The following is a 19,315-nucleotide window of genomic DNA, read 5'->3' as shown; positions in this document are numbered from 1 at the left end:
ATTGTGCTCAGAGTGCAACTCATTCTGTCTAGAGAGTGTTTCACACTGGTCCAATAAGGAGGCATGTTGGACAGTGGGAGGAAACCTGATGAATGGGTGCATGGGCTTTTGATACAGTCCTGATGATTGGCAGAGGGAAAGTCGCCTCTGTGCATGTTGGGATACTGTATAAAAAGTCGGGAGCACATGGTCTTTCATTGGGGAGCGGAGTCCCCGGAGAGAGGGGGCGGCTGCCTCCTCCTCTGTAGAGGTGCCAATGTGGCCTCAGGGTGTCGTCCTGAGGGTCTGGAGAGTAGCAGTGAGGAGCTGAACCCAGAGGTCCAGAGAAGCTGACTGAGAGGGGAGACACTGGAGGATCTGTCTCTGCAGTACAGTGAGTACAGTAACTCGTGTCAAGGGGCCTGACCTGAGGGGGGCCACCCCTGCTTCTAGTATATTCAGTGGATGGGTGTCAGTGGGAAGAGGATGCTAGAGAGAGTACCCTGAAGATAGATTATTGTCCATCAAGTCATTTTGTTAGAGAGCAAAGAGAGCAAGAGACTTAACCCCATCCATCCTAGTGGCAGTGTGGATTAACAGCCTGGCTGTTCCATATTTCCAAGTAGAGGTCTGAAGATAGAAGTCCTCAAACAATGTGAATAGTTCAATTGGAGTATCCCACTATTCCCTTCTATTATCCCAAATTACCAATAAACAACAAAACAAACATCACCCCTAGACTGTTCATGATGAGCCGGAGGAAAAAAGGAGGGATTCAGGGACTTTTTCAAGTAAATGTGTGCTGGTAACCAGGGAGCCCGTCAACAGAATACTCAGCAGTTCATGCAGGGACAGTGCTTCACATGGACATATGTTAGACTTTTTATTCCTCCTGAACAACATATTACCCAGCAACAACATGATACTTGTTTAGCCTACTCCACAGGGAACCTTCTTCATGGCTGTGTGTACATGTTCTACCCAATTCATTCCCTGCTATCATCTAAGGAGCTCCATGAAAGCTAGAGTGCATGAGGGGAAACTGAGGAAATGGTTCCTGATGGATAATATTCTCTGAGGTGCCCTTATCAGGTTAGGCACAGTCCTTTGACCGGAGCAAAAGGACTGCATTTTTGTGATAAAAGGTGTTTTTATTGAATATTTACCCTGTGAAATGTCAGGGATTTATTCACATAGAGTTGTAAAGTCACTGACTGTTTATCAAGAACAAGGATGAAGTAGTAATACTTTGACAAGAAAACAACGAGTTTTGTTTGGAAAATTATTTTGACTGATATTTCCTGTTTTATCAGCCATCAGTGCTCCTCAGATTATGTTAATCACATGGTTATTGTTGGTCAAATAGAGCAAAAACATGTATAAACAGTTGCCCAACTACTGACACCTTTATCTTTTTAGGGCTTATTAGTGTTGTGGAGCTAGGAGGACAAGCCATTATGTTGGAGCTGGTAACATTGGCTGCAATGGTATGATGGTCACTTTACTATTTATGCATTCTTTTTTTGTAATCTTTATTTTATTTTTAAAAGATGAGTAACAAGGAATGAACATTACATGAAAACAATTCAGCATTACGTTGTCAGGAACCGCATACACCTTAGCCGCTCCATGTATGCAATCACGATATCTGATGTACAAAGGAAGGAGGGGGGAGGGGAGAAAAAAAAATAATATATATGTATGGGGGGGGGGAGATGGTAGTCACTACAATTTCATTTGGGTAAAGCATCACACGACCACGCAATTGTCCGTTAAAGTTACGCAGTGCCGAATTGCAAAATAGGGCCTGGTCTTTGAGCAGCCAAATCCTCCGGGGCTTAAGTGGTTAAAATTATTTTTTTTCTTATACTAAAATCTTTTCATCATGTCCACTTGGTTAATAGCTGTGATGTCTGTGAATGCAGCCTTTTACCAGGGTGGTAAACTAAAATGATCTTCAATTGCAATGTCTTAGCCAGATTTCTAACTCATACTATATTTTTCTCCCCAGCTTCCAATTGGCTTTGGCACGGCTGTCAATATCAGGGTTGGAACTGCTTTAGGAGCTGGAGACATCGAACGAGCCAAAAAATCTTGTAAAGTTGTACTTTATTGCACAGGTAGGATTTTGTACTCTAAAGAAATGCTACATAGTATAAGAAGGGGAAAAAAGGTGATGTTTACCCTGTAGAAAGCAATATATTTTTCCTGACAGACTCCATGGCAGCATTTGTATGGGTTAACTCCGCCTCCCATAAATCTTTGCTCTGAGCCAGAGGCCGCATTCCTTTTTTGTCTTCCTCCCAAGGACCAGAATGATTGAAGTCCTATCTGTCAGGAAAGGACTCACCTGCTGGTGGCACTGTAGCTCCCAGATCCATAGGCTGCAGTTCCAGTGTCCACCAGTGGGTGTCTCTCAGCAGCCAGATGCTGACAGCTCATGCAGTCAGTCATCACCTGATGCTGGTTGCAGGAAGTGTATTTAAACCCTGTGCATGCTCTTTCTTACTGACTTGATGTTGTCTCCATGTGCTCCTGACCTGTGTCCCTGCATCCTGATCCTGAACTCTGATCCTGCAGCCTGATTCCTTCCTACCTGCTTACTCCATCTCCATTACCCTCTCCCTGTTCTATTTTGTTCCCAGCTCCCTCTGTTTGTTCTCCCGTGTATGACCCCGGTGTTCCGTGAGAATTACCTACCCGTGAGAAAAACCTACCCTCATCACTTCCGGTTGCACGGCACTGTATGTAATTCGGCGTTTACATTAAAACAGCTGTGCTGCAATACGAGTGATCTCCACTCCTGTCCCTCTCACTTCCCTCATCTCGGCTAGTAAATATAAAAGCGGCGGCGGGTGTATGAGAACATAAATCACGGAGCCGAGACCCGCTTTTATATTTACTAGCCAAGATCAGGGGAGTGACAGGGACAGGAGCGGAGATGACTTATATTGCAGCACACTTGTTTTAATGTAAGCGTGGCGTGGGTAGGTTTTTTTCACGGACACCGTGATAATTTCCTACTAGTGCGCATGCGCACTAGTCAGGTCCTCAGCTCTTTCATTAGGTATCCGGGGCTGTGAGCATGCGCAGTGCTGCGCTGCTCAGCTGTTCCTGGCCGGAAGTGACGAGGGTAGGTTTTTCTCACGGGGTAGGTAATTCTCACGTTACACCGGCTCTGTTACGATTAGTTTATCCTGTTTTCTGTATATATTTGGTTTGAGCAGTTATTCGCTGTGTGTCACTATTGTTTGGTTATCTGGTTTGATTTACACAGTTGTAGTTTTCGGGAGGTGCGTTTTATATAAAATGTTATTCTTTTACACTTTACTTGTGCCTGATATTCTCTGTGGCAGTCCACACATTTCTGGTCACCCTTGTTGCTGACACCTATCTTGGATCCACGATCAAGGCCTGGTTGTTCGGCAAGCAGTGCCCCGGAAGACGTGTGAAGCCTCCAGCAGTCCCCAGCTATTAGCAGGGTGGAGAAGGGCGATGGATTCAGTGCCATGTGGTGTCCCCAGCAGTCCCCAGATTATAGAGGGGTGGAGAAGGGCGTTGTATTCAAGGCCATGTGGAGTCCCCAGCAGTCCCCAGATATTAATATAGAAGAAATGGCTGCACTCCAGGTATTATCAAAATTCTGGTTTATTAACCGAACATCCCAATGTGGCAAACAACAGGTAGACGCGTTTCACACACTAGCAAGTGTGCTTAATCAGTCCCCAGCTATTAGCTGGGTGGAGAAGAGCAATGTAAGCGGTGCCATGAAGGGCTTAAGCTTGGCCATTGGCAGGCAAAGCTGCAGTACAGCCCCCCCCCCCCCCCCCCGGCCCCCGTGGCCAGACCTGATGTAGCAGGAATGAAAGGGTGTGTTTAACCCGTTCATTTCCTCACTTGCCTGGGCACTCCTTTTGGGTTTTTAACCCTTTCCTTTCTAAAATAGTTTGTTTTAAAGTCAAAGTCCTTCTAGGTCCGATTGGCAATACACGGCACAAGATGATAAAGACCTCATTAGGTCACTTCACCAACATTCTTCAGATTCAGTTATCATTGGTCACCGTCAAGGTCCAGCCTTCATGGCAGAAGCTCTGAATCCTCTTTTAGGTATCACATCCACCGCCATGTCAGCCGATCCAAGGAAAGAGCCTGCTGGGGATGCAGGACTTAGGTCCCAGAGAGCAAGTTTCTGTGTGAACCATACTAAGCCCAGGCGGTTGAGAAAGGGGATGGTGATTTCCAGCAAATGGAATCTTTGGTGAGGTGTGTAGTGCAGAAAACCCTTAAAGAGTGGGGTACAAGCCACAAGCAAAGTCCAACAGCCATTACGGCTAAACAGGGAATCCTGAGTTTGACTCTCAGCAGTGCCTTCCTAGGAATCTCTCAGATATTGTGAAGTTAAATCTACAAGCTACAGCTTCCTTCAGGCTTCAGAACGCCTGTTTATTATTTTTGCCGCAAAGGGAAACGTGCCTCATCTAGGACGATTGTGGCATGGATTGTCTGAGCCATCCAACAGACTCACAGAGCCGAGGGCTTTGCTCATTTGGAGATGGTAACCGCTCACTCGACCAAGAATGTGTCTACATCCTGAGCGGCTATGCAGCATGTGGTTTCCAATGTAATCGGTAGCGTGGACTTGTGGTCCCCGATCAATACATTTATGGCTCATTATTGTGTAGAGCTGGCCTCTTTATATTCTGTTAATTTTTGGTTTACAATCCTGTCAGTTGACAGTGTCAATTAAACCCTTTTCTTTTGTTCTGCCCACCTGGGTGTTAATGGCTGTATATTTCCCATACGTAGGCTACCATGGAGTCAGGAAAACTTTCCTATCAAATACTTACCATAATTTTCCTTTCCTGATGGACTCTATGGCAGCAGGAGTTCCCTCCCAGAATCAGGAGTAGGCTAGTTACAGAATGCAGCCTCTGGCTCATAGCAAAGATTTATGGGAGTGGGGCCCTATAGGGGAGGAGTAGAGGTGGGGTTAACCCATACATATGCTGCCATGGAGCCCATCAGGAAAGGAAAATTACAGTAAGAATTTGATAGAAAAATGTCAGTTTTCCTGTACTGAAGCACATAGTTGAAAAGAAGAATAGATTTTTTTTAATAAATCAAAAGCAAATATCTGATTTCTGTGAGCATGACTTCGTTTTTCTTTTATCTACATGTATACTCTAGTACAGTGGTCTTCAAACTGCAGCTAAAGGGGCCAGATGTGACCCTTTGCTTGCCTTAATATGGCCCTTGGGGCTCTATTCCACCAACTGACACCAATATTTGGGCACAATTCCCCCTACTGATACTGACACCATCATTGGGGCACTATTCTTTTCATTGATACCAACAAAGGGCCCCATTCTTCCCAATAAAACCAATGATGAAGCACCGACACTGGGGCATTTTTTACTTCCACTGACCACAGTCACGCCCCGCTAAAGCCAGAGGAACAGTTAACTGGGCCTTTGCCTAGAAAGTCTGGAGACCCCAGCTCTAGTACATACAGGTACATCTCAAAATATTAGAATATCATCAAAAAGTTTAAATTTATTTCAGTAATTTATTTAAAAAAAGTGAAACTCATATTTTATATAGTTGTGTTACACACTGAATGATCTATTTTAAGAATTTCTTTTTTTAAATTTTGATTATAGCTTACAGCTCGTGAAAACACAAAATTTGCCCCGGGTGGGAGGGGGGGGGGGGGTCAGTAGATTCCTACTTCTTCGGGAGTTGGACTAGAGATATACCCTTAAAGTGTTACTAAACCCACAACAGTAAAATCAGTGTGTATATGCAGTAAAGCATGCTTGTTATACTCACTGTGGAACCTAAGAGGTTAATCATCTTCATTGTGTAAAAAGGCGGTTTAATCCTATCTTTTCTGATCCTCTCCTTCTTCCACTGTCCCCAATCCATCTGTTGATAATACAGAGCCTTTGGGCACTCTGCACATGCTTAATTTGGTGTGTATTGCTAGAGAGTTTTTTTTTTTGTTTTTTTCATAGGAAAGTGCATGTGATCAACACAGGGCTAATCATCACTGTCCAGACAGAGGTTTAGGGGTCCTGCAGCCTCATAGGACAATCAGAGTAGAATGAATCACTCTCACAGTGAGGGACAGGAGCTGGAACATGTTATATGTTCCACCCTAAATACAGATGGAACATGCAACATATTCCAATCCTGAGAATTAACAATGTTTAGTATAGTAAGCCTCTTTTAACATAATAAATGATTAAATAAATTAAAAAAAATATATTATATGAGATGTTAGATATGTAACATAGTTTATATCATCATTTTTGCATTACTGTAAAATTTTGTTCTAAATTACCGTATTTATTGGCGTATAACACGCACCGGCGTATAACACGCACCTAAATTTTAGGAGAGAAATTTTTAGGAGGAAAAAGTGCCTGTTATACGCCGATAAATACGGTATTTGTGACAAAAACAGTACAGACTTGATACCTTTGTTCATTTGCACTAACATACACATTTTGTTAGTTAATTCTCAGGGTATGAGGGTATGTCCCCTTCTTCAAGGTCCAAACAATACTTATACACAAAGTATTAGCAGAATATTAAGCAGTACAATTTTTAAGAAAAAAAAAAGGAAAAAACAAACTTACACAACAATGGTAATTAACTACTTCAATGCAGACACTTTCACCCCTTTCCTGCCCAGTCCAAATTTCAGCTTTCAGCGCTGTCACACTTTAAATGACAATTGTGCGGTCCGGCTACACTGTGCCCATATGACATTTTTATTAAAAAAAAAATTCACACAACAAGAGCTTCCTTTTGGTGGTATTTAATCACAGATTTTTAGTTTATTTTGCAAAAAATAAAAAAAAACAAGACTGCAAATCTTGGAAAAAATGTTTTCTTAGTTTAGGTTATAAAATTTTGCAAATAAAAAAACTTTCTTCATAAATTTAGGCCAAAATCTGAAAACTATGGTATATAGATCTGAAAATTGATCAGTCTTGATGCACTGATGGCCTATCTAATTTCTTGATACTTGAAAATGCCAGGACAGTAAAAATATTCCCCAAATGACAGTCCAAGGTAATCAGTAGGAGGCATGGCGAGTATTTTAAAGGTGTAATCATATAACTGGTGTGGCGGTGATCAGAGACACTGACTGGTGTTTATATGTTTAAAAAAAGAAAACTAATTAATTAATTAATAAATTAATTTTTTTTTCTTTTTATTACAATTTATTTTCTACATAAGGGGGTTGATTTACTATAGCACCTAGACAGCAAATGAAAAGGAATTCTAAATTTGTCTGTTTAAAGTAATATATTTCACAAAATCCAAACAGACATTGACTTCTAGTTCAAACATCTCAGTAGTGACACAGCTGAGCATGCCCAGACCAGAAAAACGACAACTTGCCTTCCCTGTTTTTTTTTTTTTTTTGAGGTGCTATAGTAAAGTAAATGTTCGTAAGCCTGGAAACGTTGTTTGAAATGTGGAAAACTTGTTTTTGCGAAAGCCCAATTAATAGAGAGGCTAGTGTGTGTGTGTGTGTGTGTGTGTGTGTGTGTGTATTTTTTTTTTTATATATATATACAGGGCTTTTTTTCTCGAAGAATAGGTGCAGGAACTCCCCCTTTTTGACTCACTCCTTTTCTTCGCCCCCCACCCACCTCCGAGGACCGTTCCCTGATTCCACCCCCTGCCCACCTCCCAGTACTGCCCTTTATAGAGAATACAGAACTATTTTTGGTACCAAGTAAGTATGAAATTTGATAATGATTTTTAATAACAAAAAAATCAGTAAAATAGATCTCCTGCAGCCAGCAACATCAATACACCCTCCAGCAACAATAGATCCCCCCCCCCCAACAACAATGCACCACCCACAACAAAATATCCCACAGTACAACAGATCTCCTCACAGCCTGCATCAATAGACCCTCCCTTAACGGTGGATCTATCCCAGCAACAACTGACCTCAAAGCAACATAAGACAAACCCCAGCAACAATAGATCCCTCACCAGTAACAATAGACTTCCCCAGCAACAATAGACCCCCCTGCAGTGCAAATATGGATCCCCTCCAGCTACAATACATCCCCTAGCAGCCAGCATCAGTAGACCCTTCAGCACATCCCAGCACCCCTTGCATACATTCAATGCCAGAGGTGCCGGAACTGCGTTCCCCCGCGTTCCTGCTGAAAAAAAGCCCTGTATATATATATATATACCCATATACATCAATACTTGTATACTAACCTTTTACTATGCTCTCAACACTAACATAGATATTCTAAGAACTCTCAGGCCCCGTTCACATAGGGGCGATCCGACTTCGGGTGGCGACCTCCGAGGTCGCGGTGCGAGCAGCGCGCCGCGACCTCGGAGCGGCCGCCACGGACTTCATAACATTGAAGTCTATGGCGGTCACCTCCGGGTCGCCCAAAAGAAGCTCCGGACCCTTTTTCTAAGTCGGATCCTATTAGAACGGGTCCGCAGCTTCCCTATGGAAGCGACCTACGGCGACCTGTCAGGCGACCAGGTCGCCTCACAGGTCGCCTCTATGTGAACGGGGGCTTACATTTCCTTTGTAATTGTATTGAGCTGTGTATTTTGCTTCTTATATAATATTTATCTTTTCTCATTTTTTAAATAATGCCAGTACCATATTTTAATATATTATTTATTTATATATATATATATATATATATATATATATATATATATATATATATATATTACTTTTTTTTTTTTTTGGGAGCATATATTTTTTGCAGTACATATACTTATGTATGTACTGCCATGTGCATTGAGCATACCTTTTGACTTTTGGACTTTTGAGATATATTACCTAAATGGTCAAAAAACTGCACTTGGTGCTCAGCATCTAACAAAACTCTAAATCAAAACTCCCATAGCTATCATCACAAACTGCACATAATTGCCTAATTGTGTTGTTACTGTCCAAATAAATGTAGAATATTGAACTATTTGGATCTTGGATCAATAAAATGTTCTTTTTTCCTCAAGTGGAATATATTACCATCCATACAAAAAGATAAAGCTATTGGCCTCATGCACACTGGACGTTATCAAAACATCAGTTAAAAGCTCTAGTTGTAGAAGGAGTTATTCAGCTTTTTGCAGTAACGTTTTTTTAAAGCTTTTTTTCTGCTGTTTTTAGCAAAACTATACTCCCACAAAAGCTTATGGCTCAAAAATATTGATAAACGCCGAAAAGCCGTCTTTTTTTAGCGCTTTCAAGCTTTTGTCAAAGTTAGAGCATTTTTACAGCTGAAAAACTCTCAAAACCCACTAGTTATGGGGGGCTTTTCCAGCCAGAAATATATCCTGCCAAAAAGTGCTGATAGCAGCCTATGTGTGCATGGATACATAGGATAACATGCTGGAGAATTTACTGGCTGCAGAAAATAACTTCTGATACCAAAAACAGCAGCTGTAAAAACGTCCAGTGTGCATGGGGCCTAATAGTCTACAAAATAAACATTTTACTCTGCATGCATGCAAAGCATTAAATAAAAAAAAAAAAAAACCCTCCCACCAAAAAAAAAAAAAACCTTTAACAACTCCAAAACTGAATTTATTGGACCCTTGAATATAGCTGGTGGATAGGTAAGACATGTCAACCTGCACTGGACTGCATTTTTAAATTATTATTAGCCCACTTTCACATTGGCCTGATTTGAAATGTCAAATTCATGTCAAATCAGAGCCAATTGCACCGTCTGAATCGGTGCGATGCCGACTTTGCAGTGCCGCACCGATTCCCAAAAGTGGTTTCTGCACAACTGTGCAGAAACCCACACAAGATGTCTGTGAAATCGCTACCTGAAGTCAGACTGAAATGCTGAACTTGCACGATTTCAAAATGGTCTCAGTGTAAACCTGGATTTATATAGCGCCAACAGCTTACGCAGCGCTTTACGTTAGGGCAGACAGTACAATTACAGTACAATTCAATACAGGCGGAATCAGAGGGCCCTGCTCGTTAGAGCTTACAATCTAAGTAACACAAAAGGTAATAACTGTGGGGGACGAGCTGATGAAGAAAATGAAAGTACAGTTTTTAGGTGGAGGTAGGATAGGCTTCTTGGAAGAGAAAAGTTTTCAGCGATTAGCTAAAAGTGGATAGAGTTGGAGATAGTTCGACAAATTGGGGTAGGGAATTCCAAAGGATGGAAGAGGCTTGGGATAAGTCCTGCTGCGTTTATGCATGCACGTTTTTAACGCATTTCAGTGAATTTTTGATGCATTTCTGGATGCATTCCAGATACTTTTTTTCTTCTTTTTTCCTGTTTTTTTTTTTCACTGTACTGGGGTCCATTGTTTTTTCTGCATTTCAGTGCATTTTTGATGTGTTTTACTGGGTTTCAGTTCAGTCCAGTGCAGGAAAAATGCAGCAGGTTCTACTTTTTTTTTTTTTTTTCTGGAACTGGAACGTCCTGGATCTGACCACACTGGTGTGAACTATGCCATTAGAAACCATATAACCTACTTTCCATGCATTTTTGATGCAGAAAAAAACACACACTGGATTGCATGTGGTGTAAACTGATCCTTAAGGCACACTACAGCAGCTGCAGTCAGTGGAAAATGAATAAACTAAATGTACACACACAAAAGACAGGCTGGGAAAATTAAGTGGGGAAGGGGAAATTTCTGTTACGGTAAGAGAGATGTGATTAAAGCGGAGTTCCACCCAAAAGTTGAACTTCCTCTTTAAGTGCCCTTAACCCCCTGACATGCCACATTTGGCATGTCATTTTTTTGGGGGGGGGAGGGAGAGGGGGGATCGGGTACCTAGATTTGACAGGTACCCACTCCCACTTCCGTTCGGGCCACCTAGGCGGCTCGAGCAGAATTTCTCCTCTCACCGTCCCTCCCTGGGACTTGTCAGAGGTCCCAGAAGTTTGCCCGTCCAATGAGGATGTGCAGCAAGACTCGCGTATGCGCAGTGCGCACCTGGCTGTGAAGCCATGTGCTATCACAGCCGGGTGCCCACACTAGAGATGCCGGCACCGCGGGGGAGAAGAGGTAGAGATCCGAGGCTTTCTCTGGTCGCATCATTGGACCGTGGGACAGGTGAGTGTGTGTTTATTAAAAATTAGCTGCTACACTTTTTGTAGCTGCTGACTTTTTTAATAAACACCCCAACGGGTGGAACTCCGCATAACACCGCATTCACACTGCAGCGGCACGACTTCGGGGGCGACCTGTGAAGTCGCGTGCAGCGCGACTTCGGGGCGACTTGCAAGGACTTCACAAAATTAATGTCTATGCAAGTCGCTCCAGGTTGCCCCGAAGTAGTACAGGAACCTTTTTCTAAGTCGGAGCGACTTGTGTCGCTCCTATTGGAACGGTTCCCGTACTACACAATGGGACCGTGACGGACCGCGACTTTGTTTGCTGACAAGTCGCCTGACAAGTCGTAATAGTGTGAATGGAGTCTTAAAATTTATTTAATATAACATTGAGATATATCTTACCACATTGAGATATATTGCACCACGTGTATGTATAGTAGTACCGTGATTCAAGAATTAACATATAATTATAAGTAGATATTCTAATAAGATTTGAATTAGACATGAACATTTTTTGTCATATACTAAAGACCTAACTATAATTTTTATAGATATATTTAACATTAGAAAAAAAAGTATGCATTACACTAACATTCATTTAAAAATGAATTAATTTGCAGAACAAGAAAAAAATTAATATCTTTACTATCAATCACATTTGCCAATTGTTTCTTTTTACACACAATGGGATTTTGGCTAAACCCTGCAGTCCTAAGGACCACATTAGCATTTTCTAGAGTGGAAAAGTAACTATCCTGATTTGACATTTACTAATAGGCGTTCCCCTAATTGATGGTGCTTCTCTGTTCTCCCCATTTGAAGTCCTAGTAGTTTCAATTAGGTGCAATAAGGAGTATGTGATTGTGAGATACAATCAGCGCTACCCTTCACTATGCAAATACTGTGTCAATATTTCAATATACTCAATTATAGAAAATTGGTGCTGTACACTCCTTTTGATTCATTCACACTACAAATAACATATAAATATTCTTACAGTGCAGCGCAACCAAAAATCACCATAAAAAGTAATAGAATAAAAAACATGTTAAAAAATAATAAAAAATTGTGTGCCTTTAATCAAAGTCCTTTTAAATCAACAATACATAAAACTACCCCAAAAAACAAAGTCCATGTGTAAATCAAAAATGCAATAGGGTAGCTCTCCTGCGCAAACCAAGGTAGACCTACGTTGGTCGCGCACGGGAAGCTAAGAGGCTCCCGTCCCCACTCGGCAGCAGGGAAGCCGATGCACGGGTCAGGCGGCTCAGATTGCTGCCTGACACCTGTGATCACTCCCCGCTGAGAGAGGACAGTCGGCTGTTGTAATCACAGCAGACCGTTCTTCTCCCTGAAATGATCACAGAGCTCCTGTGATCCTTCTATAAAGGATCACATGTCTCTATGGTCATTTCTCAATCCACACCCTCCCCCCCCCCCACGGTTAGAATCACTCCCCCCTAGGCTCACATTTAACCCATTACTCACCCATAGGGTTAACCCCTTCCCTGCCAGTGTCATTATTACAGTAACAGTGCATATTGTTAGCACTGATTACTGTAGTAATGTCACTGGTACCCCCAAAAAATTACAAAAATGTCAGTTAGGGGTCGGATCTGTGCGCCACAATGTTGCAGTCCCGCAAAAAATCACAGATCGCTGCCATTACTAGTAAAAAAAAAAAAAAAAAAATGACAAATCGTTCCCGTAGTTAGTAGACGCGATAACTTTTGCGCAAACCAATCAAAATACACTTATTGCGGTTTTATTTATTTATTTTTTTTACCAAAAAAATGTAGCAGAAAACAAATTTACCTAAAATGTTAAAAAATTTTGATTTTTGAGAATGTCATATAGCAAAATGTGAAAAATATTGTTTTTCTTTTCAAAATTGCCGCTCTTTTTTTACTTTTAGCGCAAAAAATAAAAATCGCACAGGTGATCAAATACCACCAAAAGAAAGCTCTATTTGTGGGAAAAAAGGACATCAATTTTATTTGGGTACAGCGTCGCACGACCACGCAACTGTCCGTTAAAATAATGCAGTGCCGCATCGCAAAATAGGGCCTGGTTATTAAGGGGGCAGATCCTTCTGGTCTTAAAGTGGTTAAGTAACACAGTGCCATATAGCAAAAAATGACCTAGTCATGAAGGGGGGTAAATCTTCCCGTCAAGTGGTTAATATTCCACCGTCTCTCTCTAATTGTTGTATTATACACACCATTTTGAACATGTTTTATGTCTGCAGTTAAACAGGAAAATGGTTTTATTATTGGATGGAGCTGGCAAGGGGTTGAATATACCTATCAGGATTTTTTTGCTGTCTGTGATCCCGATGGAGTAATTTACTACTCTATTTTCCCTGATGTAGCCCTGGCTGGCAGCCCCTTTAAAGTGTGGGAGCACCAAAAGCCAGGCATGATTGCGACCTCATGAGGTCAGGAAGGGGCTTGAACAGGATTGGCCACATCAGCCCCACCCACCAGCTCAGGGGGAAGGGGAAAACAGGATAAAGTGCAAGACAGAGCTAGGGAGGCGAGAGGGAGAGAATGGCTGTGCAGCCATCAGGAAGATAAGAAAGCTGAACCAGAACAGTGCGGTCAGTGATATGGGTTTGGGGGAACCCACTAGGCACCAGGGAGGATTTGGACACATCAAGGAGGCCAGTATATGGTGTCCTACCATACAGCCCTCAGTAGACCCAAGTAGACCTCTGGCAAGAGGGGATTCCTGTAGGACAGGGGTAATGAATTAACATTCACAGAGGTCCGATCAGTAAACTTTTTTTTCAACAGAGGTCCGAATCCTATATTTGTTCTGTGACTCCGATCCTTCATATCACAACCCCCCTTTTACATCAGTGTACTTGTTCCCCTGTTACATCACAGTCCCCTCTTTACATCAGTGTCATCAGTCTTAGCCTTCACATCAACATTCCCCATTTACATCCTAGTTCTTTTGAGTCCAGGTATTTCCCACGTGGCAAAGAGAATGGACTCTCATCATGCTCATCTCATCTTGTGGTTTTACTGCACCACTATAATTTTATTGTTTCTTTTATCATTTCTACTAATTAATTGCTATTATTTATCTGTAGGTTTTGTTCTGCTTTAATAAACCCGAGACAGCTATTGGTGTGTTGTTGATTTTGTTGGGTCCAGTTACGATAGGAGAACCCAACTTCTTCAGCAGATCCGTTAAGAGTTATTGCTACACTGGTAGCCATTTTTAAAAACTCGGTTTATTGCAAACATAACACATATACAAGTTTGTCAATCACGCAACCCCGATTCAAATAAAGTTGGGAGGCTGTTTAAAATCTACATAAAAACAGAATGCAATGACTTGCAAATCTCATAAAACCATATTTTATTCACTATAGAAAACAGAAAAAACATATCAAATGTTTAAACTGAGAAAATGTAAAACTTTAGGAAAAAAAATAAGGTAATTTTGAAATTGATGGCAGTAACACATCTCAGAAAGGTTGGGACAGGGCCATGTTTACCATGGTGTAGCATCACTCTGAACATCTGAAAACTGAAGAGACCAGTTATTGGAGTTTTCAGGGAGGAATGTTGTCGCATTACTGTCTGATATAGGATTCTAACTACTCAACAGTCTTGGGCCTTCTTTGTCATATTTTTTGTTTCAAAATATGCTATTTTTGAAAGGTCTGGACTGCAGGCAGGCCAGTTAAGCACTGGACTCTTCTACAAAGCCATAGATCATAGTCATAGATGCAGTATGCAGTTTGGCATTGTCCTGCTGAAATATGCAGATGTTCTGTGAAAAAGACAGAATCTGGATCTGAGCATATGCTGATATATCTGTCAGCATTGATGGTGCCTTTCCAGGTGTCCAAGCTTCCATTTGCACTAATGCACCCCCATAACATTGGAGATGCAGGCTTTTGAACTGAGCGCTGATAACAAGCTGGAAGGTCCCTCTCCTCTTTAGTCCAGAGGACGCAGTGCCCATGGTTGCCAAGAATAATTTCAAATTTCAATTCATCTGACCACAGAGCAGTTTTCTACTTTGCAACAGACCTTTTTTTTTTTTTTTTTTTATTTACAAAAAATCTGCATTTGTTTGTTTTATTCTTTATTTTTGAAAATTTTACAAGTAAACACTAACAACAAAAATCAGGTTCAAATCATCGTTCTTAATTACATTAAGTTTTCCCATAATATTCACAGTTACTCAAAAAGCCATTCATAGATAATCAAAAATATTCTGAACCTTTCAGGAATATTCAGAAATATTCAGAAGTATTCAGAAATACTGCAGAGCAGGTAGTATATAAATCTTTTACTGGTCCCTACCCTCCCCCTGAGTTGCCAAAAAATATAGCCAGGGATTTGGTGCTGCTGATAGCCCCAGCCAGCCTCCTCCCCCTGGTCATTTGGATATTGTAGGAATTTATATCCAATTCTAGCAGGTTTATTACACAATATCAGGTTCCGAAAGATCATAGTAAATTATTTGAAGTATTTAAATTAAATCCAACAGGGAGAGCTATGCAAGTAAAACATTAACTAAGGCATCCGTACCATTTTTATGAGAATGGTGCAGCCAGCCATCGAAAGTGGCAGCTTGCACCAAACCTTTCCCTGGGATTTGAATTTCTGAACTAGAGGTTACAAATTTTGAGAAATATATTCTCTAGGATACTTAAAAATAGTTACCCCAAGATATTTAAATTTTGCTCTGCTTTTAAGTTTTGACACTACAGACCAAAGGGAGCCCTGTAAGGAGTCCAACGGGAGCAACAAAGATTTATTCCAATTTATTGTGAGACCAGAGAAGGTGCCAAACTAAGTTTTAACAGACATTGCAGTAGATAGCGATCCCGGAGTATCTTTTCCTAATATAGCAACATGTCATCTGCATACAGAGGCATTTTTTCCTCAAATTTTCCTCTATAGAATTCCCTCACCCCCGCAGTTTGTCTTAGCAGGGCTGCAAGGGGCTCTATGGCCAATGACAACAAAACGGGTGATAATGGACACCCCTGTCTGGTTCCACTAAACAACTGAAATGAACGTGACATACTCCAATTAACTTGAACAGAGGCTCTAGGATGTGTAAATAGAAGCTTAACCCAATTGCAAAAGGTGTTCCGAACACCAAAACGCTTGAGCACCTCCCATATATAACTTTATACTATGCTGTCAAATGCCTTAGTGGCATCTAAGGGCAGCAATGCTCTGTTCGACAAGTTATCAACCAGAATCTGGATATTTAAAAAAGTACATTTTATATTTACAGCAGTTGAAGAGTTGGGCATAAATCCGGTTTGGTCTGGATGAATAATGGATGTAATAACTTTATTCAACCTATTGGCTAGAATTTTGGCAAAAATTGTAATATTTGAATCAAGCAGTGAAATTGGTCTATAAGATTCCAGGGATAATAAATCCTTTCCTTTCTTAGGTAGTACTACAATAATGGTTTCCATCATAAACAAAAGGAGGCTACTAGTCACTAATGATGCATTAAAGATCCGTAACAGAAAAGGCAGAATTATATTGCCAGATTGTGTTTAAACTTCATTGGGAAGACCATCCCTTTAGACTGGGATGCCACGGCACCCTCTAACTCCTCCATTGTTATAGGAACATCTAAAAGAAAACTATCTGAAGGAGATACAGTGGGAAGATTAATGTCAATCTAGGAGAAGAGACAGATATGCACTAGTATAGGTTGCCTTGGATCTGTAAAGCTCCTGATAAAAAGATTTGAAAACTGCCAGGACATCCTCAGAAGTAGTGCAGAATTGCCCACTCGCTATTTTTTTATGGTTATAAAAGAGGTATTAGTTTGTGAACAAGCAATAGCAGACCGAAGTTTAACTGCCTTTTCCCCTTCTGCCCAAATGAGACGTTTTGAAAAAAAAAACTGTCTTGTGCTCTTTTCTGTATAAGGAATTTAAGTTTAGATTGTGCCTCTACCCAAGATGAATAATTTTCAGGAGTTGGATCTAAAACATAGACAGTCACAGCTGCAATCACCTCTTCATTTATTCAATTTATCTCCCTCCTGCTATCAGATTTAACCTGGCTAATTTCTTTGATCAGGAGACCTCTCAAATAGGCCTTCGTGGTGTCCCATACTGTCATAAGAGAAGCAGTGTTTAAGTTAATTTCCAGAAAAGAATTCAAAGCATATTGTATAGATTCATTGGTGTATTGATTATCTGAAGCCAAAACAGATTAAGTTTTCACAGGGCCCAACATGATCCCATAGAGATACCCCCAAGGGTAGCCAGCAGAGGAGAGTGATCTGACACGCCCCTAGCCAGAATGTCAATAGAAACAATGTACCTAAATATTTCAAAAGTACCCCGCATTGAATCAATACAAAAGAGAGAATTGTGGGTCCTTGAGAAGCATGTATACCGAATCTCCACATGATGCAATTTACACCAAAGGTCATGCAGACCCATCTCCCCACGCAACTTACCCATGGGGGTCAATCTGACTGAACTGGCCTGTCTAGATGCAACCTGTCTTGTATACTATTAAAAAGTTATTAAGTCACCCATCAGCAAAACTGGAAGAAGCAGTATGTCAGCTATAAATTTTTCAAATAGGTGGAATACCTGACATGAACATGGAGGCGGTGTATACACACTGGAATTCACAAAACACATATCATAGCATTTTAAATTAGCTTTGGCCCAGAGAAAATGGCAGAGTTTCTGGATCAACTAAAGACACAGTGTAGCTCTACTCCTAAATATATATATACCGTAACTTTGAATATATATATATATATATATATACTGTATATATATATATATATATATATATATATATATATATGTATATTCTAAATATATGTGGTACCATAAATTGCAAAACCTCTAAATGGGAATAGCCACATAAATCAGTCAGCTACCTACATTCGAAACAAGGGTGCAAATACAAAAATAAATAACAAATACTATCTATAATACACAAAATGCATGTGGCCATTTTTGGTAGATATAGCCCTAAACATAAAATAACCATTTTAATAAAAACAAAACGAGATTAAAAATGGAGATTTATTAAAAAGGTTGCTTCCCCAAAAGGAAAAACTGTTTGCTGTAACTGCTTAAAAAGAGTTAGCAAGTTTACAGTTTTTAACTGTTCGTTAAATCCAGCTAAATCTGCTAGACTAACGTTTCCCTCTCCTCAGACTGACAACACTGCTGTACAAAGCTGTCTGCTATACTACTTCATCCAGAATGCAGACACCCTAAGACAGGAAGCATATTACTGACTGGATCACCAGGTGAAAATAATGAAAAAAGTAAAAAAAGGAAAACAAATGCAGCTACTACATAAAGTGATTGATAATCTGCAAAATATTAATTTTTGATTTGGGGTTTACCACCACTTTAAATTGTTTCAGATTCGGATTGTCCCACAAAACTAGATCTGATTAGAGGTCAGAGTCAGAGGACAATTTTTAAACCACTTAAGGACCGCCCGCCGCACATTTACTGCGGCAGGCTGGGCCTCCTGCGCAAACCGACCGTAGCTCTACGTCGGCCGCGTGCCTGCAGCTAGGCGCTCCCGCCCCCATTTAGCAGCAGGGACTCCGATACATGGGACCGGGGACAACGATTGCTGTCTGGGCACCCGCGATCGTTCCCCGCTGAGAGAGAAGGACTGTTGTAAACTCAGCTGACCGTTCTTCTCTCTGGAATGATCACAGAGCGCCTCTGATCCTTCTATATAGGATCACAGGTCCCTGTGATCATTTCAAAAGTCCAACCCCCATACAGTTAGAAACACTCCCCTAGGCTTACATTTAACCCCTTGATCACCCGCTGTGTTAACCCCTTCCCTGCTAGTATCATTATTACAGTAACAGTGCATATTTTTAGCACTGATTACTGTAGTAATGTCACTGGTCCCCCCAAAAGTGTCAAAAATGACAGTTAGGGGTTGGATTTGTTCGCCGCAATGTCGCAGTCCCGCTAAAAATCGCAGATCGCTGCCATTACTAGTAAAATAAATAAAAAAAAACAATAAAACAATAAAAATGACAAATCTTTCCCGTAGTTAGTAGACGTGATAACTTTTGCGCAAACAAATCAAAATACGCTTATTGCGATTTTTTTTTTTTACCGAAAATATGTAGTGGATAACAAATTGGCCTAAAATGTTAAAAAATTTCGATTTTTACATTTCTTTTGGGAATGTTATATAGCAGAATGTGAAAAATATTGTTTTTTTTTT

General features: G+C 40.8%; 1 protein-coding gene across 1 annotated transcript in view; it reads left to right on the top strand.

Annotated features, from left to right (window-relative positions):
- The window catches only part of LOC309546692 (multidrug and toxin extrusion protein 2-like), a gene marked incomplete at both ends in the record, with an annotated part of 151,864 nt that overhangs the window by 96,687 nt on the left and 35,862 nt on the right, over positions 1–19,315 (top strand). The window contains 2 exons of the mRNA XM_082246406.1: positions 1,399–1,466; positions 1,991–2,099. Of these exons, the coding sequence (XP_082102532.1) occupies positions 1,399–1,466; positions 1,991–2,099 (177 nt within the window). The remainder of the gene's footprint in view (positions 1–1,398; positions 1,467–1,990; positions 2,100–19,315) is intronic.

This window comes from Pelophylax lessonae (genome assembly GCF_965119305.1).
Source record: "Pelophylax lessonae genome assembly, chromosome: 2".
In the NCBI taxonomy this organism is placed as follows: Eukaryota; Metazoa; Chordata; class Amphibia; order Anura; family Ranidae; genus Pelophylax; species Pelophylax lessonae.
This window is presented reverse-complemented; position numbering and strand designations above follow the sequence as displayed.